Source organism: Lissotriton vulgaris, chromosome 3_2, assembly GCF_964263255.1.
Source record: "Lissotriton vulgaris chromosome 3_2, aLisVul1.2, whole genome shotgun sequence".
NCBI lineage: Eukaryota > Metazoa > Chordata > Amphibia > Caudata > Salamandridae > Lissotriton > Lissotriton vulgaris.
The window spans coordinates 153,549,085-153,566,559 of record NC_141690.1 but is presented as its reverse complement, the minus strand read 5'-3'; the positions used below and the strand labels follow the sequence as shown (position 1 = coordinate 153,566,559).

Genomic DNA, 17,475 nt, shown 5'->3' with positions numbered 1-17,475 from the left:
CAACTGGTGCTTCTAACTACGCCTACCCCGGTGTACCTGACCTAAGCCTAATACGTGGGAGGGAGTAAGTAAGTAGCAGTTTAAGTTAAGTTGGTTTTGCCAAGAGTTTGATTCAAGAATTCCCTCTAAGGGTTTAGTCAGCACCGTACCTCTGGAATAGAATGTAAGAGGTCTGGTATCTCCCTCTCAGGACCCAATATCCCAGTCACCCGCAAGGGTAGGCTGGAAACGCCGGAGCTGGATTTTCTCGGCAGGAGAAAAGACAGCGTCTTTCTCAGCGCGTCAAAGAGGAGGGGCAGCGTCCGTGGGCTTCTCGCATCTGCTGGGCTCTCTGCAAGGGGACAGCTGTTTTGCTCCAGTATTCACCACCGTGTGTTTGCTTAAGGCAACGTTGGTATATTTCTACCTGAAGGGTGCAGAGTTTGACGTAAGTTTTGGACATAAGACGTCAATAAAGATGTCACTAAGAACTGGTCGTTCTTACAGTTCTCGCAGGAGTTCTATTACTAATCAAAACAAAGCAAGCGGGGCTTTCCCAGGTTGCTGGGGGTTTGGTGTGTCGAAAGAACTCGGTGTGCTCTCTAGGAATCTAAGGAAGTAGCTTCTGCTGTGTCATGGACTGCAGAGGCGAGTTACTAAAATATGGCTCTGATTATTATGCCATTATAGGGATATTTAATGATTATAGCCGTATAGGGGCATATGGTCACAATATTGATCGGGCTCCTAGATAAAACACATCACCCACTCCACGATTTTATGTCCATCAATTACTAAAAACTTAAGCAATAAAGATGCATGTGTATTCCAACCCACCCCAAAATACATTTTGCATTTGAAATGGTGTATACGAAATACATGAAAATGATAATAGGTACTGTACGTTTTAAGCAGTATAGTCATATAGAAAAATTGCTTATGTATATCAACTGAACGATTTGCGAAAAATTACACATGAAATGTCTCTCAATACAGAAAAGAAGGGCGAGACTATTTCATCACATATAAATACAAGTGCTGTAAAATGTGCTAGAGGCTGAGGTAATATTTTGTCTCTAGATCTATAGAAGCTCTGTTCTTTATGAATAGTTCTACTTTAAGCAAAGTACGTGTGCCAGAAAAAAGGTAAATATTTTGGAATTTTGGAAAAATTATTTCATGATGAGCGAGGGGAAAAAATAGTTTAGCTCTTGTTTATCAAATCCGAAGGCCGAATTCAGAGTTCACGGGAACGCTGCGTGCCGGATTGTTTTCCAAAAGTTATTGTTTCTGTTCAGGGGAGAACATCATTTCAGACAGACTCACAAAAAATTGGTCTACATATTCAGGTGACAGTTCCACCAAGTTCGATAATGCTGTAACCTGGCAGTTGTGAGAATGATTGCTATCATCGATTTCAGGATCAGCAATGCTCACAGAAGGTCGTACCTGGGTGATGTTGCTTTCATTTCTTGCTTCACTGCCACCACCTAATCGTAGCGCAGGAGTCTCAACGAATGCCGTCATCAGGATTGGTAACCGCTGGTGACAACACGATGCATGAGCCGTTACTGGACTTAGCAAAGTATCGATATCCATTGGTACTGCTGATTGTAGTGCAAGACAAGTGTCTAACACGCATTCCTCTCCGCATAGCATACATCGAAGCACAGGTAAGATGCACTTCTGCCATATAGGTCTGAATGAAAGAAACCAGGTCATATTCAGATCTCTTAGCCGGGCTAGTCCAAGGACTTTAGTTATGCGGTCCCGGTAGCGTATTGCTAGGATCGTTTCTTCCATTGTCGCTGGAGCCATGTCTGCGTTTTGGCTTGCCATATCGGAGCAGAAGGGTCAAAAATAAAATCTCTGCTACGAGTCCCAAAAGTAGTGGTAGGCCGCCAAAGACCGAATGGACAAAATTGGGAAAGTTGCCCAGGACTGCTTCGAAGGGTGTTCACAGTCCCGAAAAAATGGTCTTAAATACATACGAGATACCACTGGCATTCAACATATTTAGGATTTGGCTTAACATTTCTACGAAATGCACACGGCAATTTGTTGATAAAAGTGTATGTATCTCTGCAGTTGTCCTTGCAAATTGGAGATCATACGTCTCTTTTGATGACGTGATGGGCACTGTTGTCTGTAAAAGCACAGACTTCATTCTGCTTAAAGTATCAATTCGTATAGAAGAGATATTCAACGGAGGCCAAATCGAAGCCACTGAGTCTCCAGGGCCATTTGGATACAATACTTGCATACAGCAAGTGACCATGGAACTGACGCTTAAGGGATATGCTTTCCCTGGCACCAAGCCACAACAGCTGTGATCCGTTATTAGAACGTAACTCCCGTTAGAAAGTTGTCTAAAGAATGGCTCTATCTGTGTTGCAGGTGTGCCGTGCTGGTGGCATGAAAGGTTATTTGAAGTCCCCTCACAGGCCCCATGCAAGTTAATACCTTGGCACAAAAGTATACAGCTTAGTGATTGTTTACATTCATTACCACTAAGAAATACATTTTTGTTATTGTCACTACAACATGTGTGTGTATAAGGTAATTTCCATGATGACTTAATGTATCCTTTACCCAACCTTTCATACTGGCCTGCTGGTATATACTTTAGGCAATTTTTAAATTGGAAAGTTGTTATCGGAATTGTGATTATTCCGTGTATTATCCATTCAATGACAGGTCTTTCTGACATTGTCAATGGTAATCTCTCAGGTTTTTCAATGCTCAGGATTGTATAGTCTGCTCCTTTCTGTGCCAAACTGATTTGTTTATCAGTAAGGTTAAAGATAGAAAACAATGACGTTGTGTTGATTAAACGCCATGGCACATAGCCTGAACGCAGGTTTTGCAACGTCCAGCCAAGCTGTACAATAGAACGTAATTGGGACTGGCCATGTTGTAACATTAGCAAGTCCTGGTCTATTATATCGATAGCAGATGATACAATACTGTCCAGTGAATATATTCTGGAGGACAGAGTCATTAACCCATTGTCCACAACAGAAAGTGATTTTTCCAAATTAATACGATCAATTTCTCGTATTTTCTCTGCTGTCTCAATTTGAGTCACTTTCCATGCCTCGTTGTAAGCTGCATATATACTGGCCGCTATGAAACGTTTTTGACGCTGTATGCGTGGTCCCATTATGAAATCGCGCAAGTCAGCACCATCTTTAAGTAAAGATAAGTGTTGCTTAATTTCTGCCAGTGTGGATGTGTGTAGCCATTCAAGGCATAATTTCCCTACACTGTATGTTGTTACTATCCCTGGATGTTGTCTCTGGGAGTATCTAGGGTCTGGTCTGATCATTTTTAACCCCTGTATTTTGTTCAGGAATCTGTCTTGACAGGTATTTGTGTCTGTAGGCCAGATTAACCACTTTTTCCAATCAGGATGTGTTCTGTTTTCATGTAAAATTTGGGATACGTCTACCTCAATATCTGTGGTTGCATTATCAGGTATTGGCTTTGGAATAGACGGTTTGTTAAGGTCTTTAATCTCGTCTAGGCCAAGACAGGTCATTTGATGAATTGTGTCATTCAAGAACATTATTTGTTCTGGGATCATGCAGGCTCGAAATAATGCTTCTAGGCCTTGTACCTGCCAATCTTTTGTACCCCAGATGATTTTTGTTTCAATGTTGTTTTTCCAGAAATCAAAACCAAATGTAATCATTTTTTCATAAAATGCTTCTGAATATATCAATTTATTATTTGTCAGCATGGTTTTTTCCCTGTTTGATCTAATAGTTTATAATAAAATGTTTCTGCATCACTTGTGTTAAACCCTGAGTATTGGAATTTCTCATAGAATGTTTTTGAACTGCTTTTAGGTGGAGTAGCACAATGTTCGCATTGGTTATATTTAAAACATTTCTAGGTTGAGCAGATTTATTCAAATAGTGGTCTGCATAATGAGTAAAACAGTACATCTGTTCATAATTCGATGAACCTTGCAAATAATCATGTTCTGTAAATTTTGCTGACAAAACTAAATCCAACATCATATTATTTATACTTTCAAAGTCCCAATCATCAGAGAATGTACTTGGTTTTACGAAGTCACTTAATGAAACCTTAAACTGATGAAGATATTTCAAGAGTTCGACCGGTCCATATATTCCGTAATCTGTTTTGTCCCAAACTACCCCGCCGGGTATTGGAATGGCTGTGACATTCACTGATGATAGTTCTCTTTTCTCGATGTGAGATGACTTGTGAGGCTTCAGAACTAAGTTGATGTTCTGACTTGCTGTGTCCATTGTACTGTATTTTCCCTCAATGAATTTTCCCAAACAAAGTACCATGATGAGCAGGAGGAAAATACACCTGGCCAAATCAAAAATTCTAACCATGGAGAAATAAGATAGGTTTCTTTGAGTTGATGAAAGAGTTCTGTTGCTTTTTCTTTAAAAGTCTTTGTTGCTGGCGTCACTTCAGGGTTGCTTTGATCTTCAGAAAAGTTATCGAAATTGATGAAGTAGCCAGATGCAGTTCTGTCAATTGTTGGAATTGTTATTTCAATTTGCCTTTCATTAGCACATTCTGATGCTACATCATTGTAGACTGGTGTTTCATGACAAACTGTTTCAATTTGGGTTTCAAGAGGCACAAGTTCCATGGCATTTCTGCATAGTCCTTTTTTATTCACTGCAGGTTTATCAAATGTGATTAGTCTTTCAGTTTGAACCTCTTGGATACTAGCAAATTTGGGAATTCTGTTACTTCTTGGGAGTCCACTGGGCCTACTATTTATTATAGGCCACATAATTGTGGATTTACCAGGTCGATGGATACAACTCGGTTCTCCTTTTTACCAGCAAGGGGCGGTAGTACTACTGATCTTGTTCCGTTGATTGCCAAGACAGGTACTGCTTTTCTGTAAGAAGGCCCAAATTCCTTCTTCACCGCTATTTTCTCTCTGACTAGATCCCCAATCTTTGGAATCCAGACAGGTCTTGCTGGGACAGGTGGTGTGTCTTCAGTGGTTGTTGGCTGCTGTTTTAACTTTATGTTGCTCAGGGCTTTTCTTGTTTCATTTAAGTCCTGTAAAACAGCCAAACGATCTTTGATGTCAAAGCATTTTTTCTTATCTTCTACCACTGAAGCATGACTATCTAAGTCCTGAACATACATTCTAGTTCCGAACAATAGTTCGTACGGATGAAACCTTTTAGAGAATTTCTTGGCAAGTTGTTAAGACTACGTTGGACACTTGTTAAATGCTGGACCCACCCATCACCCGTAACTAATACCTTTGCCGTTATAGATTGCTTTTTGTCTCGGTTTTTTCTTTCCACAACCCCGTTTCCCTCAGGATGGAAGGGACAAGAGAACCGCAACCCAATGCCCATGCTGATCATGGCCTCCTTATAAGCTCGAGAGCTAAAAGCAGGACCCTGGTCAGAATGAAGCATGGCAATTGCGTATGTGCCGATAAAAACTCGCAAATCTTTTATAACAGTTCTGGCGTCAGCCGAGCGCTGGGGCCACATTTTTAAGTGAATATAGTCTTAAAAAATTAATAGGACGCTGGATTTTATGGCCATGGCATTACTCCGGTTGACTCGTTACTGCGGTCTCTGTTGCAGTGTGGACAGCTCTTTGCAAATTTATAATGTTGCAGGCTCATCCCCGGCCACCAGTATTCTGATTGTAATTCTGTCAGAGATTCCTTCATCTGTTTGTGCCTTGGACCCAATCCCATGTGTGCGTCTGCTATTAAAAAGATTCTCCGATTCGTGTTTGGAATGACCCTTTCCCCAACTCCAGGGATTCGAGCAAAAGGAACGGAGTTTGCATCAATTACGTATGTATAATTGAGTGGATAGTTCACAGGTAGTGCTGCACGGTTGCCTTTTGAAGACGTTTTTACCGCCAGCATGGTTTCCCCGTCTATGTATTATCCTGAACGCTTTTTTGTGGCTACGGAAGCTGGTTTAGTTGCTTCCGCTGTGGCTGTATTAGCCAATGAATTCCCTGCAACGTGAACGCCATCACGTTGATGACTCAGAGTGTGTATCACGTGAGTCTTTTGTAGTTCCTTCTGTAAAAGAACTACTTGTTTCCAAAGCATTTTATGCTTGATTGTGGCGCCTGAGTCATCTTTGTAATCATTTTGAACCCAGTTCTGCAAATCATTATTGTAAGAATTGACGCAAAAATGCGAATCGCACACGATTAGTGTCGGGAATTCACGTTCGGCATTTTCAAGCGCCATCTTTAAAGATCTGATTTCAGTTCGCTGAGCCGAACATTTTCTCAGTGATTCTGTTTTTGTTATTTTCGGTCTGAATTTACCGCAGAGCCAGCGACCTTTAACAATCGTGCAGGCTGCATCGTAGGATTTATCATCTACATTGTAATGCTGTACAAATCTGTCTGTATAGATTATACAAGAGTACTGTTCAAGAGGCAGAATTTCGATTGGTAGAGGATATTCTTTGTCATATTTTAAATCATTCCGTTTTTTCTCGAGACAAAATAGTATGTCACGTCTTCTGCAGCAAGAGAATTTTCCCACTGTATCAATTTCGGATCTAGTGCCACTGTTTTTAGATTTACTGGGCTGAATAGCGCCTCGAATAACTGTTTTCACAGCAGAATCAGCCTTCTTTTGCGTTGGGCTAGGGCTCGTTCTCTTGCTACAGCAGTTTGCACTGCCTTTAAAGTATTTTCTGTGAGACTTAATGTTTTTTCTGCTTGTGTGTACAAATGTGATTTGTAAGCTATTGGTACTGTTTCTCCCTCATTAGAGGTCAGGTACGTGAATCCGCATCTTCCTGGGATGACCCGGATTACAAGGTTGCGTGCATTGTCACGTGTTTCTAATTTTGTTTTAGCTAACATGTCTGTTTGCAGGGATCTCAAAATTTCTGTGTGTTTTTGAGTCCAGTTAATTGGTTTAAAATCAGGTTTTATTAATTCGTGGAGAGGTTTAACCCTCTCTGCATAGTTTAGAATGTAAGTTCTTCCGAAATTCAGAAAGCCTAGAATCGATTGTAAGTTCTTCAGCGTTTTCGGTGCTTGGAGTACAGAGCACTTCTCTAAGAAGTTGTCTGCTAGGCTTTCGCCTTCACTTGATAATTCGTATCCTAAAAATAGGACAGTTAGATGGGCAATTCGTGACTTTTTAAAGTTGAATTTGTAACCCTCTGCTGCGAACCCAAGTATTATGGTGTTCACTCTTTTCAAGTGAGTATTCAAGTCGTAGTCTGTGAGATAGATGTCATCGACATAAGATAATGCCTCATCATCATACATTTGTAGTAACTCTGTTACTCTGGCTGAGAATAGTCCTGGGCTGTTCTTGAATCCCTGTGGGAGCCTACAGAAATGTTTCTGTGACCCCATTATTGAGAAAGCGGTCAAATACCTGCTTTCTGGTGCAATATTTTGACAAAAGAACCCATTAGATATGTCTAATGTTGTTTTGTATTTTTTGCGAACTATGTTATTCATTAGTGCCGCACTGTGCGAATTTTGTACCGCAAATGTTTTGCAACATGAGTTAAGGTGTCTGTAGTCCAAGACTAGACGATACGAATCGTCTGGTTTGGAGACAGGAAACAAAGGATTGTTCATTTGAGAGGTGCATGTTTCAATCACCCCTTGGTATTCAAGTTGATCTAAAATCTCCCTGACCTGTTTTTTAGCTTCTTGCTTAATTGGGTACTGCCTTTGTGCAGTTGGTTGACATATTTTATTTTTTTTAAACTTTATTTTTGTCGCAGACAGTTATAGCATACAAACAGTTACGCCGACAGTTCCATTAAAATAACGACATTCCGTCAAGCAACATGATACTGTTCACACGGCCCATCAGCCCACATCCCGAAGGCCGGGCGGCGGTAGGTGGTAGCATGCCAGAACTGGCAATGAACCTAGCAATGCAACTGTACGGCAGGATATTCTGATCTGCTTTTCTTTTTCTTTTATGCAGGTTACCCCCCAACTCCCCAATAGAACCCACCCACCCAAAACCTTGGCATCAGTGACTAAGACATGTGTATGCAGTTCGTTCACCTCATTATGGCACTCCTAGTGGCAGATAAGACAGCAATAATTACCTAGATTAGGAATGAAACCTTCAGGGACCAAAACATAACTTCTCCAAAATGTATCACACACGTGCGTGAACGGCCAGGCACTCCCCCAAATCACTGCCCTCCCTCTCCCTCCCCTCCACCCTCATTCTCAGACCCTGTATCCTCAGGGGTGAACAACTCCGCACTCGTGCCATCCGAATCCTCGGGGGTCGCTCCCACCACTCGCATCATTCTCCACGCAAGCAGGTCGTCTTGTAGCTTTACATCTCTACGCATGCTCTGCATGAAGGTTTCTTCCGCTAGGGACCATTCCCCCACATCCCTAAGCCACTGCGACACCTCTGGGGCCCTCTGTCCCATCCATGTAATCGCTACCCTTCTCCTTGCCAACACTAAAAGTAGTTGTAACATTTTGTAGGACAGATTACACTTCTTGGGTTTGGGGACCAAGGCTAATAAACAATGAAGGGGGGTCAGCTCCATCCGGAGATCAGTAACTGTGCGAATGTGCGCCACCACTGACTGCCAGAAGGCTTTAACTAACGGGCAGTCCCACGCCAGATGGAGGAAGGACGCACCTGCCACGTCACATCTAGGGCAATCATCCCGTTTGTCCGGGGAGATGCGTCTCAAGTTAACCGGACTTTTACTAAAGGACACGGGAACCCACTCGGTAAGCAAGGACCTGGGGTATCAGTTAAACTAGAAACAATGGTCCTTGACAAGAAAGATCAGCGTACCAATAATTATAGGCCACAATAAGCACTATAATGAAAAAAAGTCCAGCCGGACTTTGAAATTTATTCAATGTATGAATATATTAAATTAGACGAACCAACAATTAAACAGTGGGACACAATCCTGCATCCACAGTGCTACACATACAATCAAACAATACAAATTCAAGGGGTATTTCAGGCATAAAGGAATTTGGAGCAAAGAGAAAATTTTAAGTGCATTTGCTTCACATATGTGGGAAACATAGGAATTTAGGCACACAATAGTACACTGTTGTTTACACCACATATCATGTTGACGGCGTTTCGATTCTACTAGCATTAAAGGATCATCATCAGGACATTCATTGTTTGCCTGAATGAAAGAAGCATGAGCTCAGGAGGCCCTGTATGGGCAAGTCGTACTGGAACCTTAGCCCAGTGGAGCGGAAGTGGCAATTAATTCGGAGTAGCTACTGAGCACAGGGACGTATCTCCGAGTTCGATTGAGAATGGAAGGAGCCCCTTTGCAGCCAGCGTTAATTTTTCTTTAAATCAAGCTTCGCCTCTCCGTAGTAGGAGCCACTAATTTTTATCAGCAGGTAATTAAACACTATCCGACGCCGAACCCTCTCCGGGAACCACCTTGCTCCACAATTGGAGCCGTTATTATCATTCCGGAGGTAACCTTGGCTGCTATTGATACCAGATCGGGTGGGTATACCTCCAGCCTCTTCAACCTTGTTGCACTATTACCTCATCAATCTATGTCAATTCCCAAGCATAATCTCTGAGGTACCCGAATTAATTGCCACTTCCGCTCCACTGGGCTAAGGTTCCAGCTAATAAACGGTGATGGATCAAGCCCTGATCTGTTGACTGGGTAGGAGTGTTCTGCTTAATTCAGATACTCTGTCCATCACCACCCCCTTTTCTGAATCGTTTTGTCCACCATAAGCGTGGAAGGGTATGCTCAGACATGAGTCCCTTGCTCACTGCACAATCAGGATTCAAGCAAGCCGGGCCGAAGACGGCTGTAATGCCAGAAACCGGTCCTTGGAAGCTTGTTTCCTTTCCAGTAAAAGAATTGGCTTGGTAGTTTGGTCTGCCCTGTTCCCATGGTGCACTGGGCCAGGGACAGACTAATTTGCATGTAGCCAGGTTCTGAGCTGGGATGGTGCAGTGAGCTAAAAAACGGTGATGGATCAAGCCCTGATCTGTTGACTGGGTAGGAGTGTTCTGCTTAATTCAGATACTCTGTCCATCACCACCCCCTTTCTGAAGAGTTTCACACAAAGCATTACAAGAATAAAAAGCCTTCACGCTCAATTTTGAGCGGCGCGCACATTAGCAGCACTCTGCGCTCTACACGGAGCTTGGAGTGTGCACCGCCCACCCCCCCTTCTTTTTATGTGTGGAGACACCACAGTCGTAAGGAAACTACTAGTAAAATACCTTTGTGAATAGCAATCCATCATAAGCTCACACAAAAGTGTAAGTTTACTTTTGTGAATCAGGCACTTAGTTTTTTGACATGTCAGTCTGAAAATCAGGAGCATGCCCTTACCTGTAAAAATATTGCCGAATTTCAGTCACAAGTTTTCCAGCCACAATTTCCATTCCCACTGCTTGATAGGCCTGCACAGCTGATCCATTGGCAGTGAACATATAATTATCAGATATGGGCCCTTTACTTGTGTCACCATTTACATGATACTCAAGAAACTCCTGAGTCATTCCGATGGTTCGGTTACCCGCTCTGGAAAAAAATGTAAAGGAGAAAGAATCACAATGTAACACAAGAACAATGCATCTTTAACACTTCATATTGCAAGACTCAAAACCTCTGATTTGCTTGATTTTCTTCTGTCAAATCTTGCACTTCGCAAAAAAAACAATTGATGGACAGAATGCAGAACAATGTCATACATTCACCCCAGTACAGAGATCTGGGCCTAAATCCATCGTTTTTTTGCTTACCATGCCATTCCAGTTTGACCCCAGCCACGCGCAAACCAGTCTTGACCCTGTGCCCCATGATAACAATTCAGCCTGAACTGCCTGTCCAGGTCCTTCCTGGACTGGAAACAAGCATCCTAGGACCGGTTTCACCCCTCATCAGCCAGGATAGCTTGACTCCAGTCTGGACATACTCGTCCTACTCAGGGTGACATATGCAAAAATAACAATTGATGGACAGAATGCAAAACATTCACCCCAGTACAGAGATCTGGGCCTAAATCTATTGTTTTGGAGGGGAGTTTCTAAAAAGTTTCAGCACTCCGTCCATCATCTCCTTGCGTTTGCCTTGTTCGCCCTAAATTGGCAGGGTATGCCCAGAAGTGGGTCCCTTGCTCACTTTGCCACTGGATGCAAGCTAGCCTGGCTGATGAGGGCTGTTAGCCCAAAACCGGTTCCAGGATGCTTATTTTCGGTCCAGGGAAGACATGGCTTGGCAGTTCGGTCTGGACTGTTCCCACGAGGCACAGGGTCAAGACTGATTTGCATATAGCTATGTCTGAACTGGGATGGCGAAGTGAATTAAAGAACGATTATGGATTCAACCCAGATCTGTGACTGGAGGTGAGCGTCTGAAAAGTTTCAGCGCTCCGTCCATCATTTCCTTGTGTTTTCTAAATCTTGCACTTCAAGCAAAACTCCTGACCACTTTAATTACTGCTTTATATATTCCAGGTGAAGAGGCCATCATTCAGCAGGACTTTGGCATATGTGTGAGAAATAAATATGTATAGGAAAGAGTGATTATTAAAAATCAAGCATGAGGTAATGAGACACTTGGTCCTTTTGAAAAAACAGTTTTGCGCAATCACTAAACAAGTACTCCTACAATGCAAAAATAGAATAATATTTTTGGAAGTGGCTATTTACTCAGCTGCCCGCCAAATCGTACTTAATCTCTGCAATGGTGCATAATCTCGGTTTAGAAGAGATGATGTATGATTTGATGGGAGGCCAGACAAATACTGTGAAGGAGTTCTTTATTTAGCCGGCCGTGAAGAGAAAAGAGGCTTTAGGCAATGGTGGCCATCCTGTAATGAGGATGCAGCATGTGTGAAGCATTTCAAAGTCAGACGTGCCAGTAGACATGATTCTGACGAGAGACTCCTGACTTTTAAAATCAAAATGTCTTTATTTTGGCTGTCTCATGCCTGAAATTGCCTCTGCTTCAACAGAATCCAATAAGAGAAATACATTCTGATTACTTTTGTAAAATCTCCCACTTTCCTCTTCTAAAATGTTGGCATGTTTGGAAAGTGCATGTACGAATGTACGATAGTTTGTATAACAGCAAGTGCATGAATTAAGCGAAGCTGTTTAAAGGTGAAAAATAGTCACATACATTTTGAATAAGACATTTATGATATGTTAGTATTCACAAACAAATTATGAATTATACTTGTTTCAGGAGCGTCAGGAGATAGCACACAGATATTTTGTGCCGCAGTCAAGAAGCATTGTCTGCAAAGAACAATCGGCCACATGCATCATCCCGGCCTTTTGCGAATTCCAAATTGCGAAAAATAGAGAATCGCAATTTGGAATTCGCAAATTGGGATGCATGTATATTTTCTCAAATTATTTGCGATTCGGTCAAAATCGCAATTTTTACCGAATCGCAAATCTTATGCGAATTCCAAAGTGCGAATTCGCAATTCCCATTGATTCCTATGGGCCAAAAGGCCCATCGGGATCAATGGGAAGGCTTTAACAAATTGCGATTTTCTTTTCTTTTTTACAAATTACCACGAGGTTCAACCTCGTGGTAATTTGTACCTCCTAATTGCTAATTCGCATTTAGAAAAACAATCATGCATTGCTTTTAAGGAATCGCAAATTTGCGATTCCTTCAAAGCAATCGCATTTTTGGAAATCGCTAAAAATAGCGAATTTCACAAAAATGCATGATGCATCCCAAAGACTTATTTAGGAAGTGCAAACGGTCGATTTTACTGATTCGCACCGTTTGCACTTCCTAAATAGGTTGATGCATGCGGGAGAATGAGTATAGTTTTAAAGCATGTTACGTATAGGTTTTATTCACTCATAATCATGTTCCTATTCCTCCTTTTGATGATTTCTGATGGCTGGGCTCTTTTTTGGGCTTCTTATGGAAGGTCTTGTGCTAGTTTTAGGCTTCGTTTTAGAGGATTATGCTTGCTTAGTATTTCAGACCTTGCAACAGAGGAGCAGTCAACAAACAGCATGAACAGGCTATGCGACAGATAGGTGGTATCTGGACCCCAGAGTGAGGAACACATGCAGTCAGCAAATGGTTCATGGAGGCGCAGTGCTTTGAGACACTTGCAATAGGTAAACTGTATGAGACACAGTAATGGGGCTTCTGTGGAATGGGGAAGTGAAAGCAGGAGATAGGCAAGCACTGCATATGGGTAATTCAGCTGCTCGTGAATAAACACACTTGTTCATACTATTCACTTAGCAGAAAGGGTTTCAAGCATCTATGCATATTGGTCCTACGTCATGAGCAGTGTTGCCACTTGGCCAGATCTCTATCAGCCCCACAGTTTTTTTAATGTCCTGGCAGGTACAGAGATAAAATCACGTAAAAGCCGGTATTTTTATCTGTACATACTTCTCACAACAAATATAAATAGCAAGTACTTTTAGACTGTTATGGAGCTACATTAACAAACCCTGACTAATATTTTATAATAAACAAAGGCATAAAAGTCATGCTACAAATGAATACATTTGATTTTGCTTAAAGACCTATTTAGCTTCATGTCCGGGCCTTTGTAGACTCTTAACACAACAAAAACAAATGGCCGATATTTTTCTCTTGGAAAGGTGGCAACCCTAGTTATGAGTACCCCTTCAGCCACACTGACATTTTAGTCACCTGCACAATGTATCTTGGCAATGGTGGTTTCAATTTTTAACATGCTTGTCAGCGTTTTAACTGGCGAAGATCCTGTTCTACAGAAATGAACTGAGAATGTATAGAGCACCAAAATGCTCAGAAGAGAGCTTCTAGGCGGTAATTACTTGATTAAAAATCCCTTCAAATGTCAGACTGCTAACCGAGAAAGGGAAGGCAAGCAATGAATTGAAAACATGCTTGACGAGTCAGGTTTTAAGTCCTTCACGAAAGAGAACCTGATCTGTGATTGAATGGAGGGCTAGAGGCAGGCCATTCCATAATCTAGCTCCCAGGAAGGAAGCAGAACTGCCACCTCATTTAACAGAGTGGAATCTGAGAGGTTGCAAGATAAATGCATCCATTGACCTCAAAGGTCTGGATGGAATATAAAAGGCGAAAATGTTTCTAGACCTAATTTGCCAACCCTGTTCACCTTTATCTGAATGTGCAACAATATCTTAAAGTGGATGGGCTTAGAGATTGGTAACCAGTGAAGGTCCCTACGTTTCCAGAAAACTAAAAAACGCATAAATAGTAACCTGACTGAGGAATTTTGAACAATTTAGTTTTTTTTAGAGATACCTAGATATAGGGTATTGGAGTAGTTCGGCCTAGAGGTAATCAGAGCCTGAACCCACTGTTTTCCTAACAGAGAAAGGTAGAAATGGGAGTACATTTTGGAGAGTTTTTAATACAACGACACATGTATTAGTGACTGCCTAAACCGGAGTGCCAAATTTGCAAAACCATGAGGGCAAGGTGCAGGAGGACCAGGGGCAGGAGAATCAGGATACTGAACAGGACTACGAAGTTCAGGACCTGGAGGGCAATTGCCAGAAGTACCAGGAGACTAGAAAAAGCAGGAGAGGAACTGGAAAGACCAGGGGATGCAGTACCAGGGGCACCCAGAAAACCAGAGCAAGTAATACCAGGTGAACTGAAAGGATCATGACTATAAGGATGATAAACAGGGCCAAAAAGGACCAGAAAGTTTAGGATTACCAAGTGGGGTACAGCAATCATCTCGTGTAGCAGGACTAGGGTGAGGACGATCAGATCTAAGCAGGCTAACTAGGATCTTGAAGACCAAGAGGAATGGGCAGTGGTGGCCAGGAGGACCAGGACCAAAATGACCAGGCTTAGGAGGACCCAAACAAGGAGAACTTGGATCAAGAAGGCCAGGATCAATAGCTGCAGTGTCAGAAAAACCGAGCGGATAAGGAATAGATCCAGGAGCACCAGGACAAGACAAACCTGAAGGATAAAGAATAAGAGGGAAGGACATGGAAGGCTACATAGACCATGACCTGCGGAACAAGGGCTAAGAGGTTCAGGGTGAGGAGAAGCAGGACAAGGCGATCAGGGTCAAGAAGAGTAGAAAGAAATATAGCCAGATGGGTGAAGACTGGGGTAACCATGAAGGGTCAGCATGGCAAAAAGGAAAGGTTTATGGTAACACCAAGACATGAAGTATCAGAATGATTAGCACCAAGGAGACCAAGACTAGGATGGAAGATGAACGAGGTCTATGAGAACTAGCCCAGGAGAAGCCAAACTGTAAGGACTAGGACCATGAGGATCAGGGCTAATGGGCACATAATCTCAAGAAGAACAAGGACTGTGCAGACACAGGCAAACAAAGCCAAAAGGAACAGTTCCAAGAGGACCAGGAAACAAAGGACATGGGGAACAATAAAGATCAGGGAAAAGAGGATCGGGGCCTGGAATCTAGGATCAGGAGAACCAGTATGATGAGGAAAAGGAGAATCAGAACCAGGCACATTATGACTGGGATGACCACACCTTGAAAGTCCAGGACACAGGGCTCGGAAGAAGTTAGATAGGAAGATGAGAAACAAGATTGCCAGGACGACCAGAGCAAGGAGGACCAGCATCAGTTGATTAAGAAGGGCAAGTACAAGTAGCAGAAGAATCAGGACCAGCTCATGGAAGACCAGAAAGATTAAGAAGATTATGGCCAATAAGACCAGGGGTACATCAAGCATACAAAGGTTGATGAGAGGAATGCCTACAATTGATCTAACCACTGGCAATAGCTCGGGGTAACATCCTAACCCATCGATCTTTTGCTCAACATGCCACCTCAGTTTGGATCCAGCCATATTCAAATCAGCCTGCAACCTGCTCAACATGTAAGCAATCCAGCCTGAACTGCTAAGCCAGGTCCTCACTGAGCTGGAACACCAGCCACCTAGGACCGATGTCACCCTGATAAGGGCACATAAGCCATGTTAGCTTGGTTCTTGTAGTACAGTGAGTTAAGGACAAACATCTGGGCACACATTTGCCACTAAGGGCAGTACATCAAACACATAAAAGTTGATCGGGGGCAAGAATTAGCTAAGAAGATGACGGGGCTAGTACCTAAGATTCCAGGAGGACCAGAGTCAGGAGAATCGGGTCCATAGCACGGAGGATTTGAAAGATCAACAACAAGAGTGACAGGCAATTGCTAGGAGTGCTGGGAGGACCATGATCACAGGGCCCAAAGTACCATGTGAAGGAGAAACACCAAGACCGAGCAGGACCAGGTTGAGGAAAATCAGGAGAACAACAACAGCCAGTAAGAATATGGGTACATGACCTGGAAGTCCATGAGGACAAGGACCAAATGGACAAGGCTCAGAAGGACCCAGACAAACAGAAACAGAACCAAGAGGCCCCAGCCAATTGGGTGCAGTGCTTGTAGGGTCATAAGGACAAGGCCAGGCAGATCAGAATAATAGAAACTAGGAAGACAAGGGCTAAGAGGGCAAGGCCTAACAGGACCAGGATACAAGAGGCCAGGTGGATTGGGGGGACCATCAGGACCAGGAACTGATGTACTTGGATTCAGATGCGCAGGGTGAGAAGGATCAGAATGACCAGGTCAAGGGGACAAGGGTCAAGAGGATCAGGAAGGAAGAGCTAGGTGAAGAGAGCCTGGGAGGACCATGATTGGCAGGAACACCAGAACCAACAGGATTAGGATACAAAGACCCAAACAAGGAGGAACAGAAACAAAAGGATCATGTGTAGTGTGTACACAACCAGGAAGAGAACACTGTTTGTGAGGAATAATTGACGTCAGGGGTAAGAAAATGTCAAGGGGGCTGTGAACAAGGAGACCCACAGGATCCAAAAGACTGGGTGCAGGAATACATGTGAATGATGAACATACAGACCAGGAAATACAGGGATAAGACGTTCTTATACGGGTATGAACCAGTGCTAGGTAAACCAGACTGAGAATGACGAACACTAGGAGAACAGGACCTGGAGAATCAGAAGGAAGTGGCCAAAAAACAAGAGTCAGCAGGACATGAGATAAGAGTGCTAGGGCAATAAGGACTACCGGAACCATAACCAAGGGAAAAAGGAAGATCAAGTCAGAGAGGCCCAGGAGTATCAGGACCTGGTATACCAGGACAAGGAGGGCTAAGATTATAGGAGCCAGGATGATCACACAGGATAGACATGAACAAGGAGGCTCAGGACCAAGTGGACAAATTAGTGTAGAATTAGCATGACAAGAAGCAGAAGGACCAAGGCCAAGAGTATCATGACAAGTTGGAGGAGGATCAGTAGAACTTGTCTGACCAGGGACATTAAGACAAGGGGCATTATGGGGAGGCTTCGGTGGACTGGAAAGATCAGAATAAGCAGGAATTAGAACAGGAGTACCTGAAGTACCAATTAGTGCAGGACGGCCTTGAACTGGGGTAGCAGGAGCAGACTGGTAAAGATCAGGGGGCAACCAGAGCCACAAGGACCAATTAAGCCAGACCAGAAGCAAAACGATCAGGCCCAG

General features: G+C 43.0%; 1 protein-coding gene across 1 annotated transcript in view; it reads right to left on the bottom strand.

Annotated features, from left to right (window-relative positions):
- The window catches only part of MAN2B2 (mannosidase alpha class 2B member 2), a 331,173-nt gene that overhangs the window by 87,905 nt on the left and 225,793 nt on the right, over nt 1–17,475 (bottom strand). The window contains exon 12 of the mRNA XM_086964114.1: nt 10,329–10,520. Within this exon, the coding sequence (XP_086820240.1) occupies nt 10,329–10,520 (192 nt within the window). The remainder of the gene's footprint in view (nt 1–10,328; nt 10,521–17,475) is intronic.